Here is an 18,417-nt window from a genome sequence, read left to right as displayed (position 1 = left end):
TGCTGCACACACCAGGAAAGCACAAACTTCTTTGCAGACAATACTGCTTGCCAGGGGATCAGGACAATTTCAAGACCGCGTTTGGGTGGCTGTGCTGGGGATTTTCATCCTATACAACATTAGAAGAGAGCACTCTAAGTGGGCCTGCGTGAGCAAGACAGCTTCCACCTTTGGTTTCTGAAAGAGGGAAGAGTTTCATCAAACATGCCTGGCTTAACGTGAGGTAGTGTAAAGGACTTCACAGACAGAAGATAAAAAGAAAAAAAAAAAAAGGAATATATTTTTTGGTGGTTTCAACCAAAGCTGGTGCCTGAATTGCATTTCCCACCTTGCAAGTGGGGTTGCATATAGTGTATCAAAAGTAAATGGTAAGTGTGAAGCGAGGAGAGGAAAGACATGTTAAGGAGTAACTAGGACATTGAGAAATCAGAGTTCAGCCCTCAGTTCTGCTAAGAAACTTGAATGTAGGGTCCAGATAGGAGCATCCCCACTGCAGCAGTCCTGTACCCACAGTAATCTGCAAAACTGGCCCTACAACCAGCACAACCGCCCCTTTATGTGTAAAACACACATCACCTTTGCCATGCTTTGTTCATCTTAACTAACTCCAATGCCTGCTGACGTGGCCCCAGCTGCTGCGTAATATGAATTTGGACAGTAAATTCATTGCTAGCACAGGGAGAGCCATACAGCACAGTATGGTTCACAAATAAACAGTATTAATGACTGAATTAACCTGCAAGGCCATGCACAACCACGTGCAAATTTCTCACATATTTTGACTTTGCCTCACACCCCCGAAGCTGGACCAGCCTCCAGCAGATGCCCCTGCTCTAAAAGAGAACCGCCACGAATGTTTCCTTTTCCACTCCCAGCGTTTATAGTTGCCTGGGGCCCAAAGCAGGCAAAAAACGCAGTCCCCAGCCAGCTGTAGTTTCTCAAGAAAAATATACATTAAGGCTGTGAAGTCCACTATTTTATTGTCTTGCAGGACTGAAAATGGGAGACCATTTCTGGCAGAAGTGAGAATTCCCAGCTCGCCGGCAGAACTCAGCATCCACGTCCAGCTCGGAAAGAAACAAACATACAGCCACAACTTTATGTCTAAAAATGCTGTTTTACCCCATTCCAAGGATTATTATTGCTTCTCCTAAAGTCTGTGTAACTGCATTCCTGGTAACAGAGGCACTAAAACCAAGAAGAGAAATACAAAAAGCCCTAAAAGCTTCTAAAAAGCTCAAATCCTTTTTTTCATGGAAGGAGGCTATACACAGCAGACATGATGCTGGGATGAGGAAGTATTTATCAAAGATGGCCATCAGCGACATTTGTTTTTCATAACATCATCTGTCATGACAGTTGAAGGTGCCAGTCATTACCCTCTCCTGACATGAAAACTAACGTCATTGCTTTCCACCCATTCCCCACTGAAAACAAAAGTGAAATCACGGTTTAGCTCTGCTAGGAATAACAAATGCAAATTTTGTGAACAAGGAAACAGCAGGGAAGAAAGGAATATATAAAGCACAGCATTGCTAGTAAGTTAGAGAGGTTATTAGGAGCTAAAAACTTGGTAGTACGTTGAAACCCTCCTAAATTCTAAAAAAATAAAAATAAAAAAATAAATGTATGAGCTCTATCATATCTCTGAGCACAGACATTCTTTCTATCACACACAGCAAAAGCCTTCAAGGATTAAAAATGTTGGTCAATATTTCTACACATCCACTTTATTAGCATTACAGGAGATACTGGAAAAAGTGAGAGGGATTTTGTACTCAGATCTTAGTACTGATGTTCAGAGATACAGGGAGACCTCCCATTCAGAGAAAGCAGCAATAGCACCAAGAGGTTTTATGCATTTAGCATCACTAAATCACTAGTCTTTGCCCTAGTGTTATGCAGAACTGAGAGTAAGTTTCACTTTTTCTTCAGCTCCTCATCTTATACACATTTTACTTTTCTACTGTGCCACTTTGTTAGTGTTTTATAAGAAATAACCTGTCTTTTCAGTCTCTCTTTATATGAGTTTTCCCCACCATTAATCATTCTTGTCACCTTTTCCTCTCTCCCTCTATTTCTGCAGCGTTCCTTCTGAGATGGAGTGACCAGCACCTGCAGAAGCCTCAATCATTGATTTTCACTTAATTAACTTCTAAGGTCTTCAAACAAGCAAACAAAATTATTAGTCAACAATGCTGGGAAAGCCACTGGGTTGATCCAAACCTTCAAAAACAAGTTCAAATTTGGAACAGGTTGGTAGGCAACCCTCCTACATATTTTAATTCCACACACAAGAGCTTTCCAGTGAGGTTAATTAGGAATTACAGTTCTTTATTTCACTCTAGTGGGTGACAGTATATGGACTTCACACGCTCCTATTCCCATTTTACTATATATATTATTTCCCCAGAGTACAGGAGAGATGCTATGTGACATAATTTCACTATATCACATGAAATGACATTTGTAGATTGCTCTTGATCCCGAAACTATATTCAGCTTCAACACATCAGTCCTCCTACCCTTTGTGGATGGCCAGCCACTGGCACCTTCTGCTATGTTCCACTGCAATGAAACCTCCCCCAGCAGATCCCCCCTTTTCACTCAGAATCAGGCATTTTCCCTTCACAGTGAGCCAGGATGAAGTCCAGCTGAGAAGCTGGAAAAAGGCAAAATCCAAGTTTTGGTTACCCACGTGGTCAAAAAAGCAGCGGCATACTGATTTTTTCCTTCTCATCTTTCCCTCCCTCTTCTATTCATAGTTAGTAGAAAAGATCAATATTTCTCTGACATGTGAATATTCTCCCTGATACATTTTGGAAGATTAGTAGGATGTTCAAACCAGCCTAGTAGAAAATAGGTAGGGTTGGTAGTTACGGCTCTGCTGCTGCCCACTTCAAACCAAGTATTTCAGCTGTTGTCAGACAGCCTGACCAAGGATGAGCTTTCCTGCCTGCATGAAATGAATAAATCTCCAAGTTAGGTGACATTCGATGTTTAACCAGCCAAGGTAAGCATGCGAACCCAATACTGAAAGTGAGTTTTATCATGGTAATGATGAGCTGTCCATGCTTTGCAGGACAAGAGCAGCCACTTCTGAGATCTACATGCTGCTGCACACAGTTCTGCGAAGCAGCAACACTCCTATGGAGAATGAAAAAGCAGGAATCATCAAGAAGCCTGCAACTGAGTTAGCTAGGTGTGAAGACAGAAAAATAAAAACTGCGCAGAACATGAATAGGATTTTATCCATCTGAAATATTAAAAATTTAACAAACCATTTCCCTTATCAAAATCTCTTCTTGTTCAGAATGCTGGCATCCCAAGCAAACATCAATAAAACATCACTGATGTGTCCTGCAGAAAATCTAGAAACTGGACAGGAAGGCTTAGAGAAAACCTAATGCATTTTCCCCTTTGGTCAAGCCACCTACACTAAATTTGATTTTCTCTGATTCGAAAGCTGTTCCCTCCCATCCTCCCCCAAAATTAATTTTGTTTCTTTGAAAGATTTCACTTCTAGACACACTCTCTTACAGCCTCTCTTCTTTAATCTTGGCTTAGTTATTTTCTAAAAATGCAGGTGATGAACGCAGGCTCTACACGCTGCAGGCTGAGAACTTGAACTGGATTATGCACAACTGTAGGAATACCCAAGCAGTGGCATTCACTGCTGCTGTGAGAGTTCAGGACCTGTAATAGCAAAAATCACAGCACAAAGAAGTCAGACGAGTTGTCTCCGTCCCTTAAACTAGGAAGCATTTAGAGCTCAGTTGTGCCTGTAAATGTAGGGAAAGCATCTGGGGTAGGAGGTCCTCATCCCCCGAGCTTTGCCCCTGCTGAGAGGAACGAGATGAGGCTTCCTGTCCAGCCAGCACGGACCACATCCTCCTTGCACCTCCAGCTCCTGGCAGCTCTGCACAACGCCCACCCATGGGGTGCCTCTGCTCCCACACATCCCACGAGGTCACCACCTCACCCGGCCTCTTTGGGAAGACCGGGACAATTGCATGACCCCAGGAGAGCTCCAGCCTACTCTACCCCAACTCCTTCTCTTACGGTTCACATCACAACAAAACCAGCAAAAACGTCACAGCCCACCCAGAATATTTGGCTTGGCAACACTCGCTTCCCTCCAAGAGCTGCACAAGCGGGCTACAGGCCGAGAGGAAAGCTGAGGATGCGACCCCTACTTCTGCCCCTCTGTCTCATCCAGCAGCCAAGTCTGCATTGCTTACCAAGGAAAAAACTCAGGTGGCCATGGTCAGCTTCGAATCCTTCACAAAGGCTGAGTACAAACACATGGAGCAGAGAGGACAAAAGATTCCCCACTTCCCTGTGTGAGATCGATGTGCAGAATGAACAGAAGCAGTAAGGAGAACGCCTTTTTTTGCACCCTCAGGCTTCAGAGAACACATTGCAACCTGCTCCTGCTCCCAGGCAGGGGGATCCTACAAGACCTGACAAACATCACCTGCAACTGTTGCTTATGCAGGCAAAATTAACCTCTGCTCTCTTCCAGGGAACATGACCCCAGTACAAGATTTATTCTGCAAAATAAAAACCTTCCCAGTTAAAAACTTTAAAAAATACCTTTTTTTTTTTTAAACCTTTTTTTTCCTTCCAGCATAGCACTTGGAGGGAATAATAGGAAAGGCTCAGAAAGCCAGATCACAGTGTTAGCTGCTGAGTGTTGAGAGAGTACACAATAGACAAATGTGTCAAATATGAAACATGTTAACATAGCTGCTCAAAAAAATAAATAAATCTGAAAACAGAAAAAAGGGCAGGAGTATGTTGGAAAGACAGGCCTGATTATCCTCTGCATAACATCAGAAAAAATGCCACTGAAGACACTACAGTTATTGCGGAAAGATATCAGGACACTTGAGATGATGTACTGCCTGGGACTGCAGATCAAATACTCTCCAGCCCATTAGGCAAGGCTGTGGTTATCTTTGGCTTCTCTCAAAGGTCCAGGCCCTGGGACATAATCGATTTACGGGAGGGAGACGATCCATTGTGCAAACCCAGCCCCGTGGCGTGGCCAGGAGCAGTGCAGGGGCTCTGCAGCAGGGGCTGGGTGCTCGGGGCTCATGGCTGGTAAAGCAGTAATAAAACTCACCCTCTAAACGGGCTGGCCACAGCCAAACTATTCAGAAGACTGCCCAGCAAATGGATATACGTCTTTTTCTTGGCCTGTGCTAACTGTGTGCAAGAGATTGTTTGGGAGAAAGCTGGGTGGCTTGGCCTGAAGCCATGCCAGGGCAGTTTGAGCAATTTACCGGTTTAATTTACCAGGCGAGATGCAGCCTGCCAGGCCAGAGCACCTCCAGCACATTTTCTAAGAAAGGCCTGCTTGGGTAAGGACTCTGAATTTCCCAGTAATTAAAAATGAGTCACTAACTTCATTTCCCCTCTGACTATTCATTTTTCTTTGCACTTTCCTACATCCAAAATACCCCAAAACTATACCGTGAGATGCATGGAGCCTTTCTTTTCTTGCTCCACAAAACACCAAGCCCTTTTTTCCTTTAGACAGGGAAAAATGAAGCAAGTGTGGCAAGGGGAGAGGCCGACCATCACCTGCTCTCAGCTACTTCATGCTCTCTCTGTGCAAACCAACAGCTGACTGCTTGATAAAGATGGATTGCATCCTTCAGACCTAAACCCACATGGCACCTCCTCACCCATGCGCTTCCAGGAGTTGTGTGTGTACCCATTTTCCTTTCAAAAAAAAACCCCTCTCTCTCCACCTGCCCAGTCTAAGGAAAAGAGTATTTTAGCAAAAAAAGTGTTGCTGCACTGCCCCTGCTGCAGCACCTGGCTGGGACAAGCCCCCCTCTCTGGCATGCAGCTGCTGACAAAAGTTGTATTCCTCAATATATTCTTTGGTTATATTCTTCTTCTTCTTGGAAGACAGCTATTTGTAATGAGCACAAGAAACATCTTCCACACAGAGGAAGGGATTCCTTGCATCTCCCTGCTGCTGGGAGCTTAACATCCTTAAAAAAGTTAGTAAGGAAGCTAGATCCGCATTCGTACACCTCTCATTTTGCCTCTTTGTGCTTTGGCTGTCCACCATCTGACACCAATAAAATATTTAAACAAAAGGTAAACTCTCTTCTTGCCACCTTTAAACACTTCCCAACTCTTTTTTCTCGCCCATTACTGCTACGTATGGCTTCTGTGTAAAGTATTTGGGAGATTGTAAAAACTGTCTCACCTTAAAGTCCAGTGCTTTATGTAACAACATTACATGTAATACATTTGCAGGTTATTGGGAATTTATTTTAAGACCAAATTCTAATTAAAGAAAATTGTTCACATAATACACAGTAAGCAGCCTTAAATGGACAAGAACAGCTCTTCTGATACATATACCTCCCATGTTTTATTGCAGACAATTAGTGTTAGTCCTGTCACTACACAGTCACGTGAGATGACTTTTTTTTTTTTCTCTTTTAATAAGGACAGGAAAGGATTAAAAATGTTTTATGCCCCTTGTTTTCCCAGAAGAAAACACAAACAAGCCCTTCGCAGCATTCAGCCTTAGGGCAAAATTTTCATCTAACCAAAATCCTTACTAAATGTATTCCTTACTGACATGTTTACTAAATACTCATGTATTGAATGCTTCAATCCTCAGTGATAGCTTTTTTTTTGCTGAAGTGTAGTGAGGATCCTTGAAAAGGAAGCAGTTTTACATAGACATGAGGTTCTGCTTTAGGGCACTGACCATCCCCAGTTTGCCAGCTTACTTTGCTCTCGGTCCTGATGTTAATTTGAATATTACCAAGAACTTGAGAAATAGCAGCTCATTTTTCCTTTTTTTTTTTTCATTTCACTTAGTTCACAAAATTCAATTTTCCAAGGAGTTGATATATAATATTGCTCTAATGTTAAGATCTAATACGATAATAACATGCTTGCTTATGAAAGTCAGTCTAGAGTCTAAAACCTGAAGCCATATTAGATGCAATGAATTATCTGTATTTAAATACACCAAAAAGGCATGATGGCTAAGTACAGATTCTTTCTGCTGGAGCCTTTAAAAATATTTGTAGCAAAATCCCTATTGTAACTGTTGTGAATACTGTTTTCTTAAAGTCTCTGTCTAACCAAAAATACCAGCAGGATCAAATCTTTAAAAGCACAGAGAAGTTTTTAGTGGCTTTGAATCCAGCAGGATCATGTAATTAATAAGACCGAATTTGACAAAGGAGTATGTAATTTATATATAATGCATACATGTAATAATATAGAATTTAACATATAATTTACAATTATATGCTTGCCAAATCAAGTTATTTGAACAAGTTTTAAAACAGCGGATGATGTAACCCAGCTGCATTGACGGTGCACGGCTCATGTAACCTTGAATACCTCAGGCAGCTGCAGAAGGACTTCATTGTAAACTGTTTGGTCTTTGCCCCCTCGCTTTCTAAGGGAAGTTCTTTTGGCTGAGATCAAGGAAAATTAAAAAGCACATTATTGACATAAAATATTAACAGGGAGGCTCTCTGAAGCCAGCTTCAATGCATTTCAACTTTTGCCTTTAAATTCCATTATGGCCAACATTTTGCAGAGCATTAGCAGTGATGCAGAAGATTATGCTCACAGGAAAGTTCTGCAACTCGACGTATAAAATATGCTGATGATTTAACATCTTGCACAACCCAGCACTCTCCACACAGGGGTCAAAAGCCAGGGTTCAGCTGGACTCACAAATACATCACCCTGAATCCAACGGAGCATCTCTAAATAGCTGCAGCCGCTAATATACACTCATTACGTTAATAAATTGCTCGCTAATGGGAGCGGTGACAAGTAAGATGTGCACTTAGTGGCCCCGCTCGCAGCCTGCCCCCCATGTCTGAATGCCCGTTTTTCTCTGGGTGGTGTTCGAAAGGCTTCAAAGTGCGGGAGGAAAATCTGCTCGGCGCTGTGAAATAAATCAAAGAGGCTCTGCTGAAAATTCTTAAAACGCTTCTGCCCTAATCTCCTGGACCAGAGAGGGGACTAGTAGCATACTAAACTTGCTTTTCAGAGAAGATCAAAGTGACACGAGCAACAATTAAAAACACGAGCGTAGGTGTGCGCATGTGCACAGGCGCAGACAGGGTGGCTCGATCCTCTTTTTAGTCATCCACAAACACTGACGCTGACTTATCTAATCGTTACACATGTGATTTGAAAGGACGGGAGACGTGTTTAAAAGGTACACAAAAAGTGTCCGCCTTTGTTTAAGCTGTGTTTCATGCACACGTAGTGTTTTACAAGATACACCGCTGCCATTCATTCTGAAAAGCTCCTTAGCCACAGTCTAATTAAACCAGGCTATAATTTGCCATTTGCTTAGCGATTCAAAGATAAATGAAGTTGCAGTTGTGTATCTATCCTTCCTAATGTTATTCTTCAAATAGGGTTAGTCTCGCAGACCTTATTTTAATGCTTTCAAAGCCAGCTGCTTGCCTCGGGAAAGCCTCCAAAGAAACCTCCAGACCTCAACTCAACCACTTCCATCAGTCTCGCTCCACCTGCCCGGTTAGCGAAGGCACCCCAGCATTTCATTTGCCCGCTTCAACTTTTAAGTGGTGTTGGCCATTCCGCCTAAGCCTGGTCTGCCTCTACACCAAAAACCCTTGTGCTGGTAGGTAGGTGCTCTCGCACAAGAAACGCTTGGGCAGTGACGTGGGGTGACGCTGGACATCTCCGCGGCGCAGGCGCAGGGTCCCTGGTGCAGGAACTGGCGGGGAACCGGTGCGGAGCAGCAGTTTGGGCTGGCTCCCAACTCTCACCAGTAGCATCTTAGGAGACTTAGCAGCCAACCTGCTATTTCCCTGACAATACAATTTGTCTGTTTTCCCCTTTTCAATCTGGTCTTTCACTGTGTAAACTGCAAGGAAAAAAAAAAAACAAAAACAAACAAACAAAACAACAACAACAACAAAAACAACCAAAAAAAAAACAAACACAGCTAAACAGCTGTGGGAAAAACCTCCTCCAAGTTCACAGGGTGAGGAAGGAATGAGTAAAACCCCAAGTGAACTCTCCTGGCTGAACTGGGTTAGGATGAAAAATGTCTCGGCTAAATCTTGAAAATTTAGGTCAGTCATGTTTATGTGAAGATGTAAACCACTGACATTTTGAGAAGCACGTGAACCAACGTGATGTTTCAGTGCTCTCTCTGAATCACACTGGGCCACTAGGCCCTTTTATACCAACCAATTTCTACCCCCCCCCACTTCAAATTAAAAAAAAAATAAATCTGAATTGTCACTTAAGCTGTAACCAGCAATATATTGGAGTATCACGTTTTAAAGTCTAGTGTCAGCAGCTGCTGAAATATTTCATATTTTTAAAATATACCGAGTTCACTGAGTAGATACTTGCAAAGCCTTTAACTGATACAGAAGAGAACCAAGTAGGTGTAATTTCCAAAGCTATCTGTTTTTTTTTGTTTCCCCATATGAACACAGGTCACATTATAGCCCTATGAATATCAGAGAAGATGAGGAAAAGGATAATTGATGCTTTTCTGAGACCTAATTGATGTTATCCAAAACATGCACCACACCAGATACCCATTACATTTAAATCACAGCTCAGCATACGGTGATGTTGACTATGTGAACAGGGCTCAGTCCTAATTTCTCTTCAAATCCACGTGAATAGTTTATTATATACAAAATGAGGCCCAGTGATTCATTTTGATAAAACGCTACTTAGCAGCATCGAAACTGCTCAAGGATTTTGTCTGCCCGTACTGGGGCCTCCTACTGCTGCCATTGAAACAAATGGCAAAATTCCCATCTACTTCCACGGGAGGAGAGCCAGGCCCTTAGAAACCTTTGTATTTAAGGAAAAACATTTTTCCTCCTCCTCATGACCACAGTTCTCCTGAAAAACCAATGGAAATGTTTAAGAAGTCAGGTGGTTAGGACTGGGCCCAAAGATCAGGAACAAAGAATATTACAGCAGTCCTGCTCTGGGAACACTGAGCATCCTCAAAACATCGCCTGTTTTGGTTTTCAAACAGAAAATTACACTCTTAGATCTAAGGAGGGAGATTTTAAAATATATATAAATCCGGGAAGAAGAAATGAAGCACACATTTCATTTAGTGTCTGGATTACAGATTCTTATTAAACAAACCAGAGCTCATTATAAAATCAATATCAACTTAACCACCATACTCCCCAGAGAAACGGCAAAAAAGGTCACTCCAAGAAATTCAAACAATTTTCCTGCTGGAAGGGCACGATTTTAATTACAGATACTATTAATTAGAGCTGTCACTAGGAAGATTGTCCTGTTAATTATCACAAATTCACTTTCAAGTGTGATTTTGGAACCTGGAGGGCTTTTTTTTTTTTTGAAATTAAGAATTCTTGTATTCATGTTTAATGAAAAAAAAAAAAGACTACCTATTACTTGTGCAGTTTGAATAAGTCAACAGCAAGTTCCCTATTAAAAACAAAAATATTTATGGTGATGGTCTACTTGGCCAACAAAACTAACCTGACAAAATGCTGGTTTATTCACACTTTGTCCTGTAGGACACTCCTTTTTTCCCCTGGAAACGACTCTGATCTCACTTTCTTGCTTTGGAATTTATTAAATTGAAAGATTTAAAGGAGATTTGAAGATTAAAGTAGATTTGAAGATTTAAAGTAATTCAAAGATTTTTATTTTTATTTTTTACAGCAAGAATTCCATTTAAACTGAAAAGCAAAACCATCCCTGAGGATGCTAATTGTTATGGAAACATTTGTATTTACCATTCGTTACTAAAACCTCCCCGAACTACGGAGAGGCACTGAACACGCTCAATTTTGACCCAGGAGAGGTCCAGACAGACACAAACTTTGCAAGGAAATACGAGTTTCTTCCCATACGACTCCCTGCTGCCGATTTGAATCCATCTGAGCCCCAGAATACCGAAAGGCCGTAAGGTCTGATGCTGAGCAGGGCAAGAAGGTAGAACAAAACTTGACAGAAAAGTGCCATTAGCGGGACCCTATCGGTGCAGCGCAGACACGGATACTCCAGCAACGAGGTTTACACATTCTCAAATTCTTTTTCTAGCCACACTCCAAATATTTTGGGAAAGCTGAGCAGGGCTGCGTGGCACAGGACCACAACACATGCACCGCCTCACCACCGCGCATCCCAGACCGGTACCTAAAGCAAACTTCAGGAAGCCGCAGCCTCTCTCTCCACCCCATACTTTTGAAACCGAAAGAGAAACCCTGAGGTTCCTGATTTATTTCAGCAGACCTCAGCGCAGCGCTCCCGCACTACTGGGGACACAGCTGCTACCATTGTTCTCCTGGAAACGGCCCTGCTTTACCTCCCCATCTATCAGCGTTAGGTTTCATTTTATCTGAATAATGGCAGAAGGTGGCAACAGATCGGGTCAAAGGCTCTTTTCATATCAGACCCCGAAGAAGTCGATTACTCAAAAAGAGAGACATCTTCAGATAACCGTGCAATCCATTCCTCATAAACGGTAAAGATTTTTCGTTATTAATAGTGGCAGGGGTGACAGATTATGGATATTAGTGTTATTTTTTCAGAGAATTCCAGTGGCGAGAGCTTTTTCTTTTTTTTTTTTCTCCTTTTAATGTTTCTAATTAGCCACAAATTTACAGCAACCACCAGAACAGCCGAGATTAATCCCCGGCAGTAAGAAGCCGGTCCAGTGAATCTGCAGGGATATTCACGGGAGAAAGGGGAGGCTGGGGGGGGGGGAACGCAGCGTGGAAAACAAAACAAGCCCGACCGAGAGAGGGGTCCGGGGAGGAGGAGGAGGAAGAAGAAGAGGAGGAAGGCTGCTGCTTACCTGATAAGCAGCGGTGGCGTCGGAGCCGGCGTCTGCCCCCAGGGCCGAGAGCTTCTCCTTGAGGCGGTGGTGGGCGCGGTGCCGGAGGCAGTAGACGACCCCCGACGCCGCCAGGACCCCGGCGATGCAGGCGAGGGAGAGGAGGGTGAGGAGGAAGAACTTGCCGGACTCTGCCTCTTCCCCGCGCCGCGGGAGCGGCGGGACGTGGCTCTTCTGCAGGGGAGGAGAGAGAGGCAGCGCCTGAGTGGCGAGGAGGGGAGGGGGGGGGGCCGTCGGGGGAAGCCCCCGGCAGCGCCAACTTTCCGCCGGGGATGGAGCCGAGGGGACGGGCAGGGACAGCATCGCTTGTCCTTCCCCCCCGCCTTGTCCCCTCCCGTCCCCTCCCGCGGTATTTAAGCAGCGACAGGCGGGGGGGGGGGGGGGGGGGGGGGGTTGGATGCGCGCAATGCCCCCAGCCCCGGGTCCCCCCCCCCCCACCAGCCCCGCAGGCTGACAGGGGGCAACGAAGGAAAATCACGTATTTTTTTTTTTTCCTACAGTGAAAAATAAAACACGAAAACACACACAATAAAAGAAGTAGGTGGCGGTCCTTCCTTTTGTCTGGTGTAGAAGGAAAAGCATAATAAAAACAAAAAAAAAGCCCGATAGTTCCAAACTCCTCTGGATTACTATTATTTTTTTTGCAGCAATAGGAGAGGATCCTTCTCGTGCATTTCACTTGTCTCCATGCGCTAAAAAGTTGTACGATAATTTCCCCTCATTAGCTTCATTATAAGCTATATTAGCAACAATTAAAAACGCAACATGAAAATGAAAAGACCAGGCGCGCAAATTGCAGCAAGACTCATTTGGCCCGCGTTCCCCCTCTCACAATTACCGGGGAAATGAATTGAAAAGCACGCCCCTGCCTCAGTCCTGGTTGCTACAAGATGAGAACAATTAGCAAACTCCTTTCCACCACCTCATTTCGCGTGGTAACAAAATGGATTTTTCCCCATGAATGCCTAGCCGGCCTATTCATTATCTCTCCTCTATTAGTAATTTTCTGCTCCGCATTCAGCTAGCCAGCTCTTAATTTCCTCCTGTCTTGCAGTGTACACAGTGGCTCTTATGTCAGGCCCGGTCCATTTTTATCTTGTAATCATAAAGGCCACCAAAGCAATTATCGCCGGTCTTGACTGTAAAAGCTTGTCATTAATTAGCCTCCTTGCCTTCAGTGCCGCGGATTAGCCGGGGCTGAGGCTGAGTTAATGGCAACGCGGGGTTCAGGCAGCCCTCCCGGCTTCCCTCGCTGCCCGAGCCCAGCGCAGGAGGGCGGCCGCCTTCGGCAGCCCCCGGGCGGCGGGGGGCGGGAGCGGGGCTCGACGGGGCGAGGCGAGGGTTTGCGCAGCCACCCCCCCCCCTCCCCAATCCCGGATCCGCCGGCTCTCCGCCCCCCTCCCCACCCCGTAACGGCCCCTCCTCCAAATCCCAACAGCCTCCAGGAGGATGGGGTTGTCCCCCCCCCCCCCCCCGGCCCTTCCCCATCCACCGTCGTTCCCGTCCCGGGGGGCTCCGGGGTGTGGGGGCACCTCCTTGTGTGTGTGTGTCCCTTCAACCATCACCGGCACCTGCCCCGGCCCCCCGGCCCTGGGTGGGGGGAAAGGGGGCTCGCAAACAGCCGGGAGGGGGCGTGGGGGGGGGCACCACCGACGGCAGCAGCCGCCGCTTTCGGCCCCGGGGGCCCGGGGAGGTGAAGGGCCGCCGCGCTTTGCCATTAGCATTTCGGTGAAAGGCCGCCGTCCCCTCGGGGCCAGGGGTCGCGATCTGCATCTCAATAGACAGCCCCCGCAAAAAAAAAAAAAAAAAAAGTGCCGGAGCCCCCCCCCCCCCCCGCCTCGACGGCTGCGCCCCGGGACGTTAATCCGCCGCGGCGCTGTGTTTGGCCTCCCATCAGCGAGGCGGGGGGGTTGCTAAACCCCAGCCCGGGCCCCCCGCGGTGCCGACGACCCCCCCCGGACTCCCCCTTTACCCTCCCCTACGCCCCCAGCCCCGGGGGCAACCCCCCCCCCCCCCCCCCGGGCCGCTCCATCCCCGCTCCCCCGGCGCAGGGGGGGGGGGGGGGCGAGGAGGAGGCTGTGGGGCACCGCTCCCGTCTCCCCCCTTCCTCTGCTCCCCCCCCCCCCCCCCGGGCGCATTTTAACGCTTCTCCTTCCCCCGTCGCCGTGTGAAACAGCCTCGCAACCGCCGAGGGGGGAAAGGGCTGCGCGAGGGAAACAATGCGAAGGACGGGAGCGGAGTGCTGTCAAGCGCCCTGGGTAAACACGGCGGAGAGAAAGAGCGTGCTTCGCCTTCTCCTGCCGTAGTTATAGTGATCCGGGATGATAGTGATCCGGGATGCTGCTCGCCAGCTCGGCCACGCACTTTTTCCCCGCAGAGCCGGGCTGCGGGAGGCGGCTGGCCCCGGGACAAAGGCGCTGGTAGGGACCCGCACGGCCCCAGCGCCCCGCTGAGAGCCAGAAACTGGGGGAAGAGCTCGAAACCTGCCCGCGGGAGGGGGGGGGGGGGCCTGCAGGGGGGTCTTTAGCCTCGTTCACACAACGTCGGGAGGCATTTTGCACGGGGAGCCCACGTAGCCGTGTCCCTAGTGCCGAGGCAGGCGAGGGCTTGCAAAAATAAAAATTAATAATGATACTATATAAAAAAAACACGTTTGGGGGATTGACCCCCCCGGGAGGGACCCGGAGGAGCAGCGCCCGCATCCCCGCCCCGTCGGGGGCTCGGCCGTGGGGCCGCCCGCCCTGCTCCCCGCCGCCGTCGGGGCGCGGAGGTTCGCCCTCTCCCCTCCCTGCCGCCGGGGGTCGGTGCTTAGGGTCCCCCCCACACACGGGGATCGGGGCAGCCCTGCTCCCCGATCCCGCTCCGCCGTCGGGTTCCGCTCCGGCACCGGGCGTGGAGCTGCAGCGACTCCCGCCCCCCGCCCCCCCCCCCCGCGACGGGTCCCGACAGTAGAAACGGCCCCCACTGCTCCCAGGTCAGCCCGATAAACCCGTTGCCCCCTCACCCGGTTTGTGTCCGACCAAGCCTCAAACTCGGAACGGGGTAAAAATGAACCGAGGCAGCTCGACGCAAGCTCCCTCCCTCCGTCCCTCCCTCCCCCCCCCTCCCAGGCAGGAGCAGAGATTTCCCCACCTCGCCTGAACCTCGGATTCCTCCCTGCTATAAGGCCCCAGCCTGAAACGGAGCCCAGGGTTAATTAGAGGCGTCCTGTCAGACTTGACTCGAAATTGAAAGAAAAATGTTTAAATATTTATGAATTTGACATTTACAGTCGGATGTCGTTTAAGGCAGAACACCTCTCCCTGCGCTCGTCCAGGCTGCCATGGTGTGTGTGCCTGGGGTGGAAGGGGAACAATAGCTGTTGCATAACAAGAAAAACAAATCACCTTTTTTTTCCCCCCCCTAAGGCTTAACAAATAAATAGACCACATAAATTACACGTAATTAAATATTAAATCCAGCTCCATGTAGCTATGCGTTTTCTCAACTTTATGTAACAGCATATATTGACATCCCCCTGAAAGATTGCCTTTTTGGAAAAACGGGTAGCACCACAGAGTCCCGGGAAGGGAAAACAGCTAATTCCTAATCGGATGGCTTAGGAAGTGACTCTGAATATTCAGGCTTTGGAGATTCAGCACGGCTTTGCTTCCTTTCAAACAGCCCGGTCCATGCTTAAATGCTCGAAGGCAAAGCTTCACCCTGCCTCAGCCCAACATCACACCTACCACTTCCACCCAACAGTGCTTGCTTGAGCTACACCGCTCCTCTGAGGTTGTTCTGTTGTTGCTGTTGTTCAAGAGGGGAAAAAAATGCATGGGATCTGATCTCACGGAGGCTTTCCCGGTCCCTTGACAGAACGCGCTTGATGCACACCAAAAAGTGCATCAGTAAATAGAAGCAGCCGTGCCGCCGGAGTCACAAATCACTGCTCTAATCAAAGAGCAGCGTCCCGATCCGTGGTGTCATCCCGTGATGCAGCACAACAGCCGACATTTCAAACAAATTCCAGGCAAATGTCAGTAAATATTTAATGCACGCTTTCATGTAAATAAGTTCTCACACCTATGTTGGAAAGTGTGGGGGAAACACACTTTGTAAGAACAGAGAGGAGCTCCCATGCAGTGATGTGGAAGCTCACCTTCCAGATGCCTCAGCAGAATTACACTTCATTATCTCCTCTAGGACACAGGGCCTGATTCTGGTCCTTGCCGAAACAAAACTCTAACTGAAGTTGAGGTTTTATTCCGCTTCGTAAATTTAAAAGGGTATTTCTGAGTCAAAGGCCAGCTTGCCAGTTACTGCGCCCAACCTTTCTTCCAGTTGTAAAGGAAAAATCACTATGATTCATTTAGAAATAACTCGCTGTTATATTTTTAGCAATTTTTGCATAGCTTGATTTTTACATTGATATTAGACAGTTTAGTTTCTGAGCAATAATAAAAAAAACACGGATTTCTTAGTAAACATGGGCAAAAAGGGGAACTTTAGAATATGATTTGTTTCAAAATATTAGAACGTTAAAAAACTCAAGAGGTGCTATTTTTAATTTGGAATTCACTATAGAATCTAATAAATGAGAGAAGTGAGGCGGAAATAATCATGTATTAATTCTGTGCATTACAAAATCTTTTCAGAAGCTATTATCAGAGCAAGAGGCATTGTGGTTTGGATTCAGGGTGGGAGAAATCCTTTGTGCAACTGAAAGCTATTGTTCCTCTGTGCAGATGAAATTGTACTTGCAAATCTGCCATTCAAGGAGGGAAAAAAGTGCCTAGGCAGAAGAAAAGAATTCTACAAGAAAATCGTTTTTCTTGAAAATAAACTTTAGTAAAATAAGTTTTAGTTCACCAGTTTTTTTTTTCTAAAAGGACCCTTTGCCAAGTCTCGGCCACTGGTACTAAAAGGATGTGTGTGTTATTTCCTTAATACAGAAAACATGAAGAAAGGGATGTGTGTGGGTGTGTATGGATGTACATACAACATGTATTCATATATACCCGTTTTGGCTGCTTGCTGAAATAAATCTAAACTTAAATTCACTTCTAGCAAATTCCCACTACGAGGTTACTGGGGATCAAGGTTGGGATGCACCGTGCTGCCTAAGTTTTGATAGGTTACTGGAAAACCCGAGAAACACTTTACATCAGGACAAACCTGGCTACCCCCATCTGTCCTCAGGAAGCCTACAGGCAGGATTTTCCTTCAGTAAAATAGGAACGCAAAAAGAAGGGAAAGGAAATCAGCACCTCCCTCGGTCTCGGTCCCTGCTTCTCCTCGCCTGCCTCGCACTCCCCCTCGGGTCAGCGTGGGGCAGCAGGGCCTGGGGGTGCTCACCTCGAGAGCACGCCGGGATTTTTAGGGTCAGCACCGTTAACCCGAGCTGCACGGTCCAGGCTACTTGTTGGTGTTTTAAGGCATTATCTTTAGAGTTAGTATGGGGTTTCTGGGGCTGCTGTCCTCTGCCTCCCTCTTCACCCCTCCCCGGAAAACTCGCCTGATGCCAGGATCACTTTCAGCAGATGTCAGCTCGTCACCTGAAATGAGGTCAATTTAAGGCTTTTACTCGGGAGGGTGAAATCGGACGGGAAGGTACTTTTTGCGTCTTCCAGGGGTCGGGAAGATTAGACAAATTGACCAACACAAAAGGCAGATGGGTTTCTGGGAACTGCAGCTTATTCAAATCACTGAGAAAGGTCACTGCAAGAGCCACAGATCTATTCATCTGTAGGGGTACAATGATCTTTCTGCAACCTTCAACACCACAAAGCACTCTGGAGCATCTCTATACCTTTTAGTAGGATTAATACCACGAACAATGACTGAATACAATCAAGAATTCAGTGAGTTCAAAGATCCATTGCTCAATGGTAGATATTTTCCCTCTGGCTTCCTAAAGGCAAACAGAAGTGAAGTTTCTGGTTAGAGTTACAAGAAACGATAGTCATTGTCCTGAATCCCACTACAAGGTGATGCTGAAATGCCAAAATATCCGAGAGCCCCAAAGAAGTTTGTGGCGTGGAAGGCATACGGTTGCGAAAGAGGAAAATTAGAGAGCTTCAAGACTTTCCTGAGGATCGAGTCGGGATTTAGGCAAAGCACCGCACGAGAGCCTACGGCATCACTGAGGAACTGGGGATAACGCACGGCTCGGGGAACCGGACGGCCGCATCCATGCCCGCGGAGGAGGTAGGTGAGACGGAGATGCCGGAGCATGGCCCGTCCTGCCCGAGGCCGCTCAGCGCCTCTGGGGTGGCAGCAAGAAGAGAAGACACCACGGTGGAGAAACTTCCATTCCCAGCCCTAGGGGCTCAGCAGCGGTTACGGGAAAGCAAAGGATGGGGAGCACCGGGAAGCAGATTTCCTCCTTGGCCCCGAGTAAAACATAAATAAAGGGACAGAGCAGGTCCAAGCCACAAAGCGTCAGAGCCCGAGCGCCAAGAGGACGGCCAGCGAGAGCTGAGCGTAACCAAGCGTCTTCAGCAAGAGCAACCCAAGCCGCTGTGCCAGCGCTGACCTCATGCTGA

At 47.0% G+C, this 18,417-nt stretch overlaps 1 protein-coding gene across 4 annotated transcripts in view; it reads right to left on the bottom strand.

The window, feature by feature from the left end:
• Positions 1–18,417, bottom strand: part of PTPRN2 (protein tyrosine phosphatase receptor type N2) — a 648,013-nt gene that overhangs the window by 93,158 nt on the left and 536,438 nt on the right. For all 4 annotated transcript variants that reach the window (XM_083823703.1, XM_083823704.1, XM_083823705.1 and 1 more), the window contains one exon: positions 11,852–12,064. In XM_083823703.1, coding sequence (XP_083679829.1) covers positions 11,852–12,064 — 213 coding nt within the window. The remainder of the gene's footprint in view (positions 1–11,851; positions 12,065–18,417) is intronic.

This window comes from Anser anser (genome assembly GCF_964211835.1).
Source record: "Anser anser genome assembly, chromosome: 2".
Lineage (NCBI taxonomy): Eukaryota > Metazoa > Chordata > Aves > Anseriformes > Anatidae > Anser > Anser anser.
This window is presented reverse-complemented; position numbering and strand designations above follow the sequence as displayed.